Genomic DNA, 15,297 nt, shown 5'->3' on the forward strand with positions numbered 1-15,297 from the left:
CAGATCGTATATATTACAAACAACCCTCCCCAATTCCAGTTGAATTTATTCCGTCAATTGTTCGAAGAGGAGTTGAATTTGTTCGAAGAGGACATACAACAACAAAAATATCACATAAGTCTGAAGAACCATCAAAAAGCACTCGGGCATCGGTAGACATTCGAACTTATTTCCCTGAAACATGGCTTTGGGAACTACAAGCTATTGGGTAAGACAATCAAGTTCCATCTAGAGTTTAAAATTTCTTAAGATGTTATATCAGAAGTGTCTCTTCAAAATAAAACATTTCCTACAAAATATATTTCTAGAAATCTGATATAAACCACTATGTTGTCTACTTTTAATTTGCATTTTCAGTTTCTTCATGTTTAAGCTGCTGATTACTTATTTTCATACTTAAAGTTGAAACAAGTATAGTCAAACATACTGTGGGGTGAACGTGCTTTGTAGTCTCTATGAGAAGCCTATATACTATATAGGTGAAGTGAAGAAAAAATGTCGGTGGTCACTGGTATAACCCGATAACGTACGTTGGTCAAAGTATACATTCAACTGGATTTATACTTCGAGATTAAACAATTTTCGAAAAATACTAAATTTATTTATTAAGTATACTCAAAACTTTGTGGGAAGTTCAGTTGATTAATGCTGAAATCATTTTTTTTTTTGCTGTACATTTTCGCACTGAGCTGTCACCATAATACACCTTAAGGACTAATTACAACAACAAAAGTCAAAATCTTTGGTTATTAAAACGTAATTATGGGCACAAGAAAAAAGGTTTAACTCGCGTGCAATTCATGGGCTAGAGCAATAATGACGCATCACTAAATTACCCCATTAGATTAGAACAAGATTTTCGAAGAATAATGATAAAAGAACATAAAGATTTGACCCGGCATGGCCAGGTGGTTAGGGAGCTCGACTCCCAACCTGCGGGTTCGAATCCCTATCACACCAAACATGCTCGCCCTTTCAGGCAAGTGGGGCGTTATAATATGACATTAAATTCCACTATATGTTGGTAAAAGAGTAGCCCAAAAGTTGGCGGTGGGTGGTGATGACTAGATGCCTTCCCTCTAGTCTTACACTGCTAAATTAGGGATGGCTAGCGCAAATAGCCCTCGTGTAGCTTTGCGCGAAATCCATAACGAACAATCTTGCAATCCTATGAAATTGTATCAACAGATGTTAACTGTTTGTGTATTTGTCTGTTTTCTAGAGAGGATGGGCAAACGATTTTCAAGCGTCACCTTCCTCATACTATAACAGAATGGATTGGTAACGCTGTTTGCATGGATCGAAACAGAGGATTAGGGGTCAGCAACATAACCAGTGTCGTTGGTTTCCAGCCGTTCTTCCTTTCCTTCACCATACCTTACTCCATTATTCGAGGGGAGGTAGCCCAACTGGCTGTTACCATTTTTCAACTACTTATCAGAATGTATACCTGTGAGTTCATTATATTTGCATGAATAATTAATAGTAGTGTTTAAATTTAAAATGAACTGAATTTTATAAACTACAGCAGGTTTCGTTGATTTATATATATATAAAAAAATAATTCTAATCCATGCATACAATTAACAAAAGTTTTATTTATCAAGATTTCAAATATCAGTGAAACTTTTGATTTTAGCATTCATAAACTATTGCTGTCCCGCTGCAACACAGAAAAATGTCCAATTATTTAGTTGAAGTACATTTGGATATTTATAATAAAGACTAACAACATGGTAATTTTCCCCTCTTTCATTACTGTCCTCCAATCAGTCAGCGAAATATTTAGGACCTACAACGCAAAAACCCTGCATTCGATCACCCGTGGTGGACAGATATCCTATTGTGTAGCTTTGCGCTAAAACAAACAAACTTTATTACTAGTGGTATCACACATTGATAGTAAATTGTTGAAATTTTACTCTTGTGAAAAACTTTGTTTCTTGTATAATACATTTTATTTAGAATAATAATGAAAAACCTTGCATCGTAGGCGAAAACTGTTTCTACCCGTAGTTAAACGCTAGAAGTAAGATGTAATGATGATTTCCACAAAAATGTGCTTACTGCCATACGCTTCACATTACCTACCAAATAATTCCCAAGGTCATAGTCGGCAAACCCTGGGTACGTGTCCCACTTTGTTCTTATTGATATGTGACACTTTGAATGGTTAGAGAAACTTTTGTATTAGTATATTAAGGTGCCCTTCCCCAAAATTCAAATGTGTTCCACCGCCTTTGGCCAAGGTTGCCCTTTAGATATATCTGTTGAGATCCACATCACGGATTTCGTACTCTCATGTTTTAAAGCGTTGAAAAAAAACGTTAAAATACTGTTAGAAGCAATAATGTTACAAGATGTATAATACATGAAGCGTATTTTTTACGCCAAAATCAGCTTTCTGACCTCAAATTATTAATTTCTATGACATTTCGGAGCCAAACTTTTACAGAACACAAACCATAATTTTCGCAGCTATGGTTATCTTGTTTTTATTCCAATCTACAACAAAACGTACTTCTTTTGTCAAGAAACATTAAAAATGCTCTAATTCTGAAAATGACCATCGCAGGTTGGTTTTACAGTTTGGCAGAACATTTCCACGTGTTTCTTACTTTTATAAAACAAATTATTTCTATATTCTTCAACTCTGTATATTAAGCCGCGAACGAAATATAATCTTATTTTATGTTGATATTCTTTTCTCCTTTAAGAAACTGATGACGTTATGATTTTGTTCGGTGTTAGTGTTCGTGATGTTCCATTCACAATTCGTGCCCCCAATTTTTTCTTGAAAAGAAGTGACCCTTGTAATAGGGAAAGAGACTTGTGTACAATTATCAAGGGAAATCTCTGTCTCAGATTTGAATTTAATGGTCACGGTAAGATTGACAAGTCCCAGAGTTTTCGCTCGAATTTTGAAAGGATATGTGTAGCTGTCTTTTCCACAGACACAGAACTCTTTCTCTGTGGAGGCGCCAATAATCATAAAATCTTGGCTGTCATCAAGAGATATTCTAACCTTTAGAAAATCACAAGAATTAATACGTAGTGTCTTATGTTTAATTCTCTATCAATCATCTTTGCAAGTAAAATATTTCTCTAAATCAAAATGTTCTAAATCATTTGTTATTAACCAACAGAATATCCTCATATTTCATACTCACAAATAATTATTGAAAACACTCTATTCAGTGTATCTGAAAACTGTAGTAATAATGTTAATTATACAATATGACCGATTTTTTTGTAGATTATAGTTGTAACTTTTTTATATCTATGAAAGCCTACTGTGATATTTATTTGGGCAACTTTATATATCGAAATTGTAGCTAAAAATGCATCTTTTCTAATATTTAAACACTAATTTATGCTGATTCTCTACTTTTCTTTAAGTAAAATATATAAAAATAGCTTCACTCACAGTAAACTACAATTGTTCTTTGCTGCTGAAGAGTCTGCTCTTAAAATATCATAGTTATTATATTTTATCAAGTTTCTCCAAGAGTTTGTCTAAGTGATGCACGTCTTTAATATAACTGAAAAATATTTGATAATAAATCTCTTGTTTTGCGAAATTTCAAATTAAATAACAATCATTTAAACTAACCAAACCTTTTGTCAACCTTTTCAGTATGAAAATACAGTTAAATAGCAAACACTTAGGTTCCACGATTTGTAAATGGAACATCATGAACACTAACACACAACAAAATCATACCGTCATTAGTTTCTCAAAGGACAAATGAATGCCGACACATAATACAGTTAAAATACACAATTGAAAAATATAAAAAGAATAAGTTGTGTTTTGTAAAAGTAAGAAGCAAGTAGAAATAAATAAGAAACAAATAGAAATGTTCTGCCTAATTGTAAAACCAACCTGTGGTGGTGATTTTCAGAATTAGACCATGGCTTCTGTTTCTACATAAATCAAATGTGTTTTGTTGTAGATTCGAATGAAAGCAAGACAACAAGAGCTACGAAAACCGTGGTTTATGTTGTAGAAAAGTTTGGCGCCAAAATGTCATAGGAACTAATAATTTAGGGTTGATTTTGGTGTAAAAAAAAGAAGAAGAAAAAAAAAGGTTCATGTATTATATATATTATAACGGTGTTAATTCACAGTTGAAATATGTTGAACATTTAACAGCTTTTTTAAAGTTTCTTTAACGCCTTAAAACCCGAGAGTTCGAAATCCGTGATTTGGCTCTCAACAGTTGTATGGAAAGGGAAACCTTGGGCAAAAGCAGTTGAACGCATTCGAACTTGGAGTGAGGGCATCTTATTTCCTATGTTAACTGTACAAGCACAGAGCATAGATAACAACGACCTCTGTGAGAACAAAATTACAACATCTCTCAAAGCTGCGGATGCCATAACACGACATTTATTGGTCGAGGTAAATTGATCTACTTAACAGTTTAGTAAAACTTTACATCAACATTTTCTATTTCCAGACTGGAAGTCTTTCTACATTACTTAACTCTGAAAATAAAAATCTTGTGTTACAATATGAAAATAACAAATTTTAGTTTGTGGGAATTGAAAATCTCTTCTATACGAGATTTGCCTTTATTTTACAAATTTATTTTTTTATCTCTGCTGAGAATATTCACCACTTGTGTACAAATTAATCTTAATTTGATTAACAAAAATATGTGAATGAACAATATAAAATATATATAATACTGCAATTCTCATTAAACATTAATGATATGTAAGGACTCTATTTTTAAGTAGTGCCTACTGTTGTTATAAAGTCAGTGAAATAATTTATTTTCAGGAAAAAAATTATATAGGTGCTCCATATTGAGTTGCTTCGATTTTTTTTTTGTAAATTTCTGTAAAGAAACTCAATCCTGTTTTTATGTTCTATCGCTAGTCACAAAAATCATGGTTTATGCTTTCTTTGATCTGAGCGTTTTCCGAACAACAATAACAAATCTTTCCGAAAGCTCTCGGTTTATTGGGCTCTTGAATAGTAACTTTTCTGTCTATTTCTATGATCCTAATGTGTTTTTTAAATAATTGTATTTTAACACAATTGTTAATATTCGAATTTTCCGTACTTACTATAGAATAACCCTTTTCTTTACAGGCAGAAGGTTTTCCTAAAGAAGAAACCAAAACGACATATGCTTGTCTAAAAGGTAAATAACAATAGCGTTCTAGTGCTAAATACGTATAGAAAACATCCTACGCCAAGTAACTCGTAATAAACACTGAATTTACCAATGCTATTTATATTGTAATAACACAGAATCTGATTGTTGTTCGTATAGGCAAAATATTTTACCTACTCACCTGATAAATGTTTATCTCAGATTTTGTGCCGTAAACAGCCGGGGTTTCTTGAACTGATGTTAAAAATCGTTTACTTTCGTTAATAAATTTTCGAAAAGAAAATCATAATTAATTTAACCATTCCCAACTTAACTGACTGCTTTTTTTATCTTTACACGTCACAGAGCCTCAAAGTCAGCAGTATATGGAAAACTTTGAATTAAAACCACCAAGCAACGTGGTACACGAATCAGCGCGTGCATATGTTTCTGTATCTGGTGAGTTGATTTGCTATATTTCTATCTTCTATAAGAAAGTTCTTCTATCGTTTACATTTTCAATCATTACCCAAAATTAAATGAGGATTCTAACGGGATCAGATAGTCGGTAGCTTTGTTAGTTAAAGTACCTGTCTGGTTAGTATGGATACTGTTACTAATACAACTTGCTCTAAACATAAGATGTAATAATACACGAACAACGAAGTTTTTTTACTCTTTTTGTACTTATTCTCGCTTAAAATTGGTTCAAATTTTAGTTCATAAAAATCAGATTCCAGTATCAGAAAAATAAAAACGCTTGTTCAGAAAGTTTCTACGTGTAAACTAATTCAAAAACTCGTTACTAACATAAATATAATATGAATATTTTGCTATTTTCATCGTTTCTTTTTATTTATGACACCTAGTAGAGGCAAGGTGTGGGTCGAGTTTGACATTATTTCTTATCCTGAGTTGTGTCTAAACTATAAGATGAAATTCTTTTACTACTTCATTGTTTAATGTATCTAGACATGTATGTTAAAATGTTTGATACCGTTTTTTAGAAACACGGCTTCATTTGATTGACCATGTTAAATCCAACTTCCATTTGGACAAGAAGAGAAATTTCATGTGGAAGAGCATTATTTCGATTGGATGAAGTGAAATGAAAAACATATTCACACCAATAATCATAACATTTTATTATCACTTATATACAATGGAAGTTTATTGACTTACTTAATTTTCATAAATTTAATACAACTAGGTAAAACACACAAGTTAAGACAAGCATTTCAATTTTAAAACATCTATCAGGAGTACCAGTGTTGAACAATTAAAGGAAATCACATAATTCCAGTTTCCATTTACATAAAACATGGCAGAAATCAAGCAATCGGGATCTAGCCCCAATATTTTCAAGAGTGGATCTGAAGTAGGGCTAAGAGCTATTTTGTTGAAAAAAAAAAGAATTACTAATTGTTCTAAACCAAAAAGTATGAGATTAGCATGACAGGCTAACTGAACGACCATTTCTTTGAACAGAAAAAATAATATAGGATCCAAAACGTTCTGGGTGATAGTTGTGATGTACACCTTTTATTGTACAAGCAGATGTGCTAGTTTTAGCTCTGCTGGTGCAGATTTGTTCGTGATATTTAAAATATATCGTTCAACAAAGAAGAGAAAACTTACTAATTAATTCAGTCCCTGAACACTTGTTACTCAGACTTGTTTGATCATTGTTGCTAAACACGCTCAAAAAATAATATTCCATGAACTGCATACGTTTAAATCATTTGCAAGAAGATGACATTCAGATATGCTAAGATCTGACATTTTCTATTCTATCAGATTGCCCTGACCCTTATAAACCTTTGGTGTTTTCAGGTGCATTGGTTAGCTTAACAGGTAAGAATAATACCTGCAGAGAATGTTATGTCTGAATCCTTTACTATGGCAGAGTTTGAAGAACGAGACCAACCATAATGTAAGACAAAGTGAAAGTGAATCTTTAATTACATAAATAGAAAATAAAGATCATGAGAACAAAGAAACACAAGATAGTGTTTTCCACATTAAGAAACTTCTCACCAGAAGGAATGATGGATATGATTTTGACAAAACTCTGAATAGGATTGGGATAGTACAGACTCTACATACAGAAAAAAATTAGTGTCACTGCTCTTAAAGTGCTTTCTTTACTCACGTTTAGTAATTATATCAGCAAAAATAGGGAGCTCCAGGAATCACAAACTCGCCGCCTCATCTGATAAAAGAAAATGTTTACATTTGTTTCACACAGTTATGAAATGTAACCATCAGTATGTAGTCAAGTTATATATCCTTGTGGGTTATTGTAAGAGCATTGAACAGTAATTCAACCACACTAACCATTTTAGCAATAATGCTAATTGAGACTGGGCATTACTGAGAATTACTGTGTTACCATTGTAAAATGTCAACCCTTATCGTCAATCTTAATCCACTTATCTTCGGTCCTTAACAAACCTTTGATATTATTTCTATCTGTAATAAGTAAAAGTTTTTTTCTTTCTTTCTGATAAACAACTGCCACCTACTTGTATAAAACTTCCAGCTTTAAATTATTTTAATTATTAACCTAATTCCAGTCTTTAAGCATCCATGTTTTAAATTTTTACTTGTATTCTTTGTTTTGTTTGTTTGTGAATGGGACATCATGAACACTAACACCGACAAAATCATAGCGTCATCAGTTTATTATAAGATAAAAGAATATTAACATAAAATAAGGTTATGTTTTGCTCGTGGATTAATATACAGAGTTGAAGAATACAAAAATAATTTGTGTTCTATAAAAGTAAGAAACTCATACAAGTCATAATCGTGCATTTTTGGGTATAGCAATGGTTTACGATGTAAATAAAATGAAAAACGAAGCACGGAAAAAATAAAATTAATATAGAATGATAACATGTAAATGTAGTTTTAATATGTATTAAAAAACTATAAAATAACATTGCAAGACAAAGATAATGCAATGTGTAACTAGAAATAATACAATGGCCCGGCATGGTCAGGTGGTTAGGGCGCTCGACTCGCAATCTGAGGGTCGCGGGTTCGACCAAACATGCTCGCTCTTTCAACCGTTGGAGCGTTATAATGTGACGGTCAATCCCCCTATTCGTTGGTAAAAGAGTAGCCCAAGAGTTGGCGGTGGGTGGTGATGACTAGCTGCCTTCCCTTTTTAGTATTACGCTGCTTAATTAGGGACGGTTCGCGATGATAGCCCTAGTGTAGCTTTGCGCGAAATCCGTAACAAACAAACAAACAATTTATCAGGAAACATAAAAAATGCTCTTATTCCGAAAATGACCATCGCAGGTTGGTTTTAATGTTTGGCAGAACATTTCCACTAGCAAAATCATTATACTTAGTAACATCACTAATGATCGCATCGTCAACACTATAACATTTTATTAAATTTTCTACTTTACATCTAACGAAGGAAAACGGTATTGTTATATTGATTTTATTTCTGTAAACATGACGTAAAAACGGTAATTTTATATATATATTTATTTATTTTTCATCAGAAGCGAAATTGAAAAGAGACTCTGTGACGTGGAGGCCTAATGAACTCTTTCATTGGATGTATCTACCCTTCATCATTATATGAGGCCTGTGGTATTTCTTTGGTTTGCTGACCCAAACTGTGCTGATGAGCCTTAAATGGGCAAAACTGCAGTCCACAGCAGAGAGTACCACCAATCAAAGAATGCGTTAAGCCTCTTCGTCACAGATTCTCCTTTAAATTTTTACCTCTGGTAAAAAAAAAAAATCTTTAAAATTTCTATACAAGTCTTGCATAAGTCTAAACTTGTATACCAATAAATCGAAAATATTTGAAAATTATGTTCATTCAATTTTAGCTAACATCAAGATTAAGGTAACTAGTTTTTGTGTACCGAAGCCACTAATACGTTCAGGTTATTCAGTTGTCATAGGAGCATTCGTATCATTCTTTTTTTTTGTTTTGTTTTACAGGTGATCTCATGGGCCCAGCTCTTAACGGACTAGAAAGTCTTGTACGTTTACCTGTTGGATGTGGAGAACAAAATATGATCCTTTTCGCGCCAAACATCTTCGTCTTGAACTATATCACAGCAACTAACCTTGTTACCGAAGACCTGAAAACTAAAACTTTAAATTTCATGCAAATTGGTGAGCTATAAAAGATAAAAGAGGTCAAAGCTAACGTGTTAAATCAGTCACAAATAGCGACAAAAACAGCAACGATATTATAAAATCATGTTAAAGAACTACAAAACTATTTTGGCCAAAATCCATCCACTGGATCCCAATGAAGATCAGTTGGCCGAAACATTGACCTGATAATTTTTCCCATTACCTCAATTTTAACTACCGTTTGTACTTTTTCAGTTAGTTTATTTAATTTGGTTTCATATGTTGTACAAGATTCGAAAATGTTCAATTAAATTCATCATAACTTATCAATTTCTATAACTAATTTCGACCTGAACGACGCATATACGATATATTGGCTAAACGAGCAGGTCAAAGATCTATATATTTTAAGTGTAATCGTTCTTAAAGTGAATGGGTTATTATATCGTTTTTGAACTTATTTACACTTTATTTTCCGTATGTCATATTATAACTTTAACATAATATTGACCAAACGTAGCAAACATTCTCGTGTAGCTCTAAGCTAGTTAACACACTATTGTTAATCATTAAGGTCAGTTGCTGCTCTTTTAAGAAACAAATTACATTTTACCACTTATTTATTATTGCATTTCAAATATTAAGTTTGCGTATCTTTAAAGTAAGCTAATCTCACTGTTCTGTTTAAAATAGAATATGACATTTTGAAGTAAAGGTATTCATTACAAAGAGAATGAGATGGCATTCAGCATTCATACACAAAGTTATTGTACTTAGGGCTATATGATTTCACAGTAATAACCTATAAATGGATTAGAGAATTTTAATTCGGAAAGTTTTGATAAGGTAGATATAGAGTATTACGCTTCAGCTCAATTCCCATTGTAGAAAAGTAGTTTTGTAAGAATATTTTAATAATGCATAACTATTAGAGAAGGCTTTTGTGTGATGCAATGAGGTCAGTATAGTTTTAACTTGCTTTCCAAATTCCATTATCAGCACGAAGATGACGATTTCTGAAAAATTTTTCTAATCAACAAAAGGTGCATAAGTTTATTGAAACTGTCTGCGAATTGCAGAACGTAAATTCACGTTCGTACTTTTATCGCATAGAGATACTGAAATGTGGCTGGGCGCTTTGTGTTGAGGAAAACGTGTCTTATTGTCATCCAATCCGTACAAAGATGGTATTTTCACATGTCAGCACTATAGCCTCATGGTATGCAGAGATAACCTTTGAATTTTTTCAAGCTTTCCGGATATTTAACTTACGTTTATATCTATAAAATGTGGCAATAAACTAATTAAAAATACTCCTGTGATATATTCTATAACATTTTTGCAATGTTGTATCACCGGAACGAAGGGTAATAATCTATTTGGACTTTTCTCGTTAGCATGTTTGAGGTCTATGTTTTTCATTCTTTAAAACAAAATTTGTTTACACAATAATTTCCATATTGCATCTGTGAAAACAAATAATTTGCAGAAAGTTGTATAAAAATGCTGTAAATTGTTGTAATTTTGAGCATAATTTTATGTAAAAGAATTTTGAGTAACTGATCCTACACTATAAGAACATTATTTTTAAAATCTTTGTGATCGTTACAAGAATAAGCTATGCCAATAGCATAGTTTTGCTTTACTCAAAAGTTACGCATAAGCAGTAACGGTTGAAGATCTCTATAAAAAACAAAAAAAAAAACAATATGGTTCACATTCACATTGTTCTTAGTGAAAAGTCGTTACCAAGAATCGGTACCTTCACATGAAACACATTAAGCTCTGAGTAGCCAAATTCTTATGTTTCTAATTGGTACCTCAAAACTGCTTTTAAGAAATTCTAACACGTCTTTATAAGTGGATAAATCGTCCGTCCAAAGTGTAAGTCATTTAGTTTTTGAAATAAAGGAGTACGTCATCTTGGTTTAGCAACTATGATTGGATGGAATATTTTACTTTGATTAATTATCATATGTTATGCCATTTTAAAAGACACTACCCTATACTTTATTTTGTTGTAACGATTTTATTGGATACTTTGTAATTGCTAACTTGATTGAACTTATCTGTTCAGAACGGTTGCGTTGAGTTTCCTTTGCTAAGAAGTTCTTGTTGTCTCTGAGAATATAAAAAATGGGTTTATGTGTTTTTTTGTTTTGTTTTTTTCATTTTATCAGGCTATCAGAGAGAACTGAAATATCGTCACCAAGACGGTTCTTATAGTGCATTTGGTGAAAGAGACAAAGAAGGTAGTCTTTGGTTGACGGCTTTTGTAGCTAAATCCTTTTATCAAGCAAAGAAATTTATCACTATCGATGATACGGACTTGGAGAAAACGTATAATTGGATCGTCAAACAGAGACGAGAGGATGGCTGCTTTCATTCAGTAGGAAATGTGATACATCAAGCTATGAAGGTTAATTTTTTCACAATTGACGTCTCTTAAAATAAGCTCTGAGGAAAAGGCAATGCTTAAAAATGTTTAACGAATGTGTTCTGTAAATTTAACTATTCTAACCACATGTTATACTTGTGTAATAATACACAGATTTAGTTTTATCCTTTAAATTGTAAAAGTAGTGAGCATTGAAATCGTTAAGTAAATTTTGCTCAAAATATTAAATTAAATTAAATAGAGTTCGATTCCCCTCGAAGGACACAACAGATAACCTAAGTGGCTTTGCTCTAAAATATACAAACATTAAAGTATGTGCTTCATGAATTCATTTCTGGTTATACAGTCCACTCAAGCTTTATTAACAAGTTGCAAGGTCAACATTTTATCATGATATTAAAATCACATCATCCACTGCACTAGTTACAATATAGTAAAATGAAATTTCTTAATGTCCGAAGGGATAAATGGCGTTTGTTGCTGTACCTTATTTCGACTTATTACATAAATATATACAATATTTGCTGAAATTCAATTGTTTAATAAAAGTCTCATTTTAAAACAGTTAAGTTGAAACATCATTGAAAACATTATACATCCAAAGAAATCAACATTTTAAACTGAAAATTCTAAACACCCCATGCTTACAGTTTGCCTTATTGATACCATTCATTAAAGTAATATAGAATCACTTTTTACTGTAAGACTTGATCTGGAGAAATTATAAATTCTATAAGCAAACAAACACCAATTTTAGATGTTTCATAAAAAAAAGTGTTTTGCCTATAACTTGTATTACTTTAATTTGTATATTTTTAAGAAAGGATAGAATTAAATATGAATTTAAGCTAAAGTTGGTATGTTTCACCTAAAACAAATGTAGCAGTATCGTTGATTAAAATGTAGCGATTCTGACAAATGATATTAGTATAAAAAACTAAATTTTTATTTCTTCATGTTACAAAATTCCAACTGATAGAAAGGACACTTTTTAAATACTTATACAGGGTGGAGTTGAAGGCAGTGATCAAGCCCTGACAGCTTATGTTTTGACTTCTTTATTGGAATATGGATATTCTATGAACGATCCTGTCATCTTGTCTGGCTTCTCATGTATAAGAAACATTGAATCTTATCCTACCTACCTTCTAGCTTTGATGGCTTATGCTGTTTCTTTGGCAAACTTGCCACAGAATGAGTACTTGGAGCAGCTCGAAGAAAGAGCCGAAATTAGAGGTTGGTAAACTAAGATACATATCTAAGTCATTCTTTCCTCGTGAACAGTAAAAATATGTTCCTTCTTATTCTCTTTACTTCAATAGTAAGAAAAGAAAATGTGCAAGTAAAATTACTCAAGCTCTTTATCAGATGATATATTCCTTAAAGTAAACTGACTTGTGATTAAAAAATCTATAAAGAGACATCCGATGAAGAACAGGTTCGAAAATATTTGTTAATCGTGGTCATTAACTTACCATAATATAATTATATTGTTTTTGTTTTCTTTATAGGGAATATCTTATCTTTTTGAATATTTAATAATCGGATATATTGAACTCATTAGCACATAAACAAAGGCCGAGTAATTTATAAGAACGACAAAAATTTAGATAAAAAAATCACAATTTTACACATGTTATAACTTGTATGTACCAGTTGATTGAACCTTTTTTCTCAGATTCAGACACGTTAGGATCTTAAAGTTGGATCACCTGATGATGTTGAAAAACAAATATTTAGGTGTTTTACTTTATGAAGTCTTTGTGAATGTCAACACGTCTCTTCAGGCCAGATAGTCCAATTACTTGCACTTATCATTACCAATTAAATCTTTATAGATAATACAGAATATAATGTAAGCAATATTATGTGAAATTTCACTGAGTCTTGACGTGTTTGCTTACTCTTAAGGTCACATGAAATTTTGGAAGACCGACAAGGATTCTAAGCCTAACTCTATGGACATTGAAATTGCAAGTTACGCTTTGTTAGCCTTAATGACATCAAAAAAACAGGATACCGTGGAAAACGCTAAACCTATTGTTCTTTGGCTAACAACGCAAATCAATTCTAAAGGAGGATTTATGTCAACCCAGGTTTGTATAGTTAAGATGAATTTGAAGATGAAACATTTCAACTCATTTATCCTCATCTCTTTAAATAGATGTGTGCTTGGGATTTCAGTAATTAATTTTAATATTGTTTTCTTTTAGTAAATATAGAACTATACAACACCCATAAAATATCAATTCGCTGTATTGTTTGTCTTCCTAGGTGATGACATCGTAGTTTTATTGTATTTATCGCGGTTTCAGCTATCATAACCAGCACTATTTTCTGGTTTCAGCAGGTATACATGTAATACATCGCTTTTACGAATAAGTTGTAATTAAAATTTTATTATTATTTCGTCACATAATATGTATTCCAATTTTCAAACAGACTTGACAACCTAGAAACATTTGTGGTTACACAGTTCTCAGTTATAAAAAATCACCCATAATTGAAACGAAGAATTAAACTTTTAATAAGGTACAATGTTATTAGATATCTGGTGTTCAATATAGCATAGTGCCATTTGGAAATGTCGACCTTCTTCAAATACACAGCGCTTTCCTTTATAAGTTCAAAGATGTTTAGTTTTCAACGGATATATACACTTGTAATATTACTATAAAGAACACTATTTTAAATGTAACAGTTACAAAGTTTCCTTTTTATCTCTCCAAGGATACGGTTGTTGGACTTCACGCCCTTTCATTGTATTCTATGTTTGTTGAATCTGAGCCCACGAATATTCAGCTTAAAGTAGAAAACACGGAGATGAAAATGAATTTCTTAGTGAATAATGACAACAGACTTGTCTCGCAGAATATGGCGGTAAAGAAGATTCCCACTGTTCTGAAAGTGACTGCAAAAGGCCAAGGGTGTGTTCTTATCCAGGTTAGTTTACTAAAACTCTTTAGGATCTATTAAGTGTGAAAAATCTTCATGTTGTTACTGAGTACATAATTATTTTTAATCAGTTTCTTACACTTTGCAAACTATAAAAAGTGTAGCACAAGGAATTCAACTTATCCATCCAATTCTACAAGTTCCTTCTGAAAGCATTGTTTGTTTAATTTTAGAACTCGTCATTTGAAGAAACAAATGTCGGGACTGAAACACCGTAATCTAAGTTCATGTACTATTCTAATTTTCAATTTATATATCACTTGCACTAACAAAGCTCTTTTACTGTACTGATTACGTGCTTTTCAGCCAAACGTATTACCTTATCGATGTTTCTAAGACTTGTATAAATTATATTGTATTTCGTATTATGAATACTTGCATTAAACTATATAAGCACTAAATTCAGAAACAGTCATGAATAATTTCCACAATGAAATGATTCATTTGTCTGCTATATCAACTCTGAATGTAAGCATCAATAACTCTCTACATACATGTTTCAAACAGTTAATTTCTCAGTTTGTGTCACTACAAGAAATTCCACATACGGGAGTAAACTAATAAAGCACAAATGTGTAAGTTATTAAAAGTAGACAGTAACTGAGTTTATACACTTACAAAACCTAACGTTTGATACTTCGGCCTACTATTTATAACTTTAAATAAATAAATAACATTAATTGCTCTTCATAGCTATATTTTTGCACTTTTTTTGGTAGCCTA

The 15,297-nt window shown here is 32.0% G+C and overlaps 1 protein-coding gene across 1 annotated transcript in view; it reads left to right on the plus strand.

Annotated features, from left to right (window-relative positions):
* Positions 1-14,792, plus strand: part of LOC106467921 (alpha-2-macroglobulin-like protein 1) — a 21,927-nt gene extending 7,135 nt beyond the window's left edge. The window contains exons 6-16 of the mRNA XM_022396945.1: positions 68-208; positions 1,223-1,452; positions 4,224-4,405; positions 5,105-5,156; positions 5,475-5,567; positions 9,081-9,257; positions 11,402-11,640; positions 12,627-12,855; positions 13,531-13,715; positions 14,350-14,562; positions 14,748-14,792. Coding sequence (XP_022252653.1) covers positions 68-208; positions 1,223-1,452; positions 4,224-4,405; positions 5,105-5,156; positions 5,475-5,567; positions 9,081-9,257; positions 11,402-11,640; positions 12,627-12,855; positions 13,531-13,715; positions 14,350-14,562; positions 14,748-14,792 — 1,786 coding nt within the window. The remainder of the gene's footprint in view (positions 1-67; positions 209-1,222; positions 1,453-4,223; positions 4,406-5,104; positions 5,157-5,474; positions 5,568-9,080; positions 9,258-11,401; positions 11,641-12,626; positions 12,856-13,530; positions 13,716-14,349; positions 14,563-14,747) is intronic.
* The last annotated feature ends 505 nt before the right edge of the window (positions 14,793-15,297 follow it).

This window comes from Limulus polyphemus, unplaced genomic scaffold (genome assembly GCF_000517525.1).
Source record: "Limulus polyphemus unplaced genomic scaffold, Limulus_polyphemus-2.1.2 Scaffold84, whole genome shotgun sequence".
Lineage (NCBI taxonomy): Eukaryota > Metazoa > Arthropoda > Merostomata > Xiphosura > Limulidae > Limulus > Limulus polyphemus.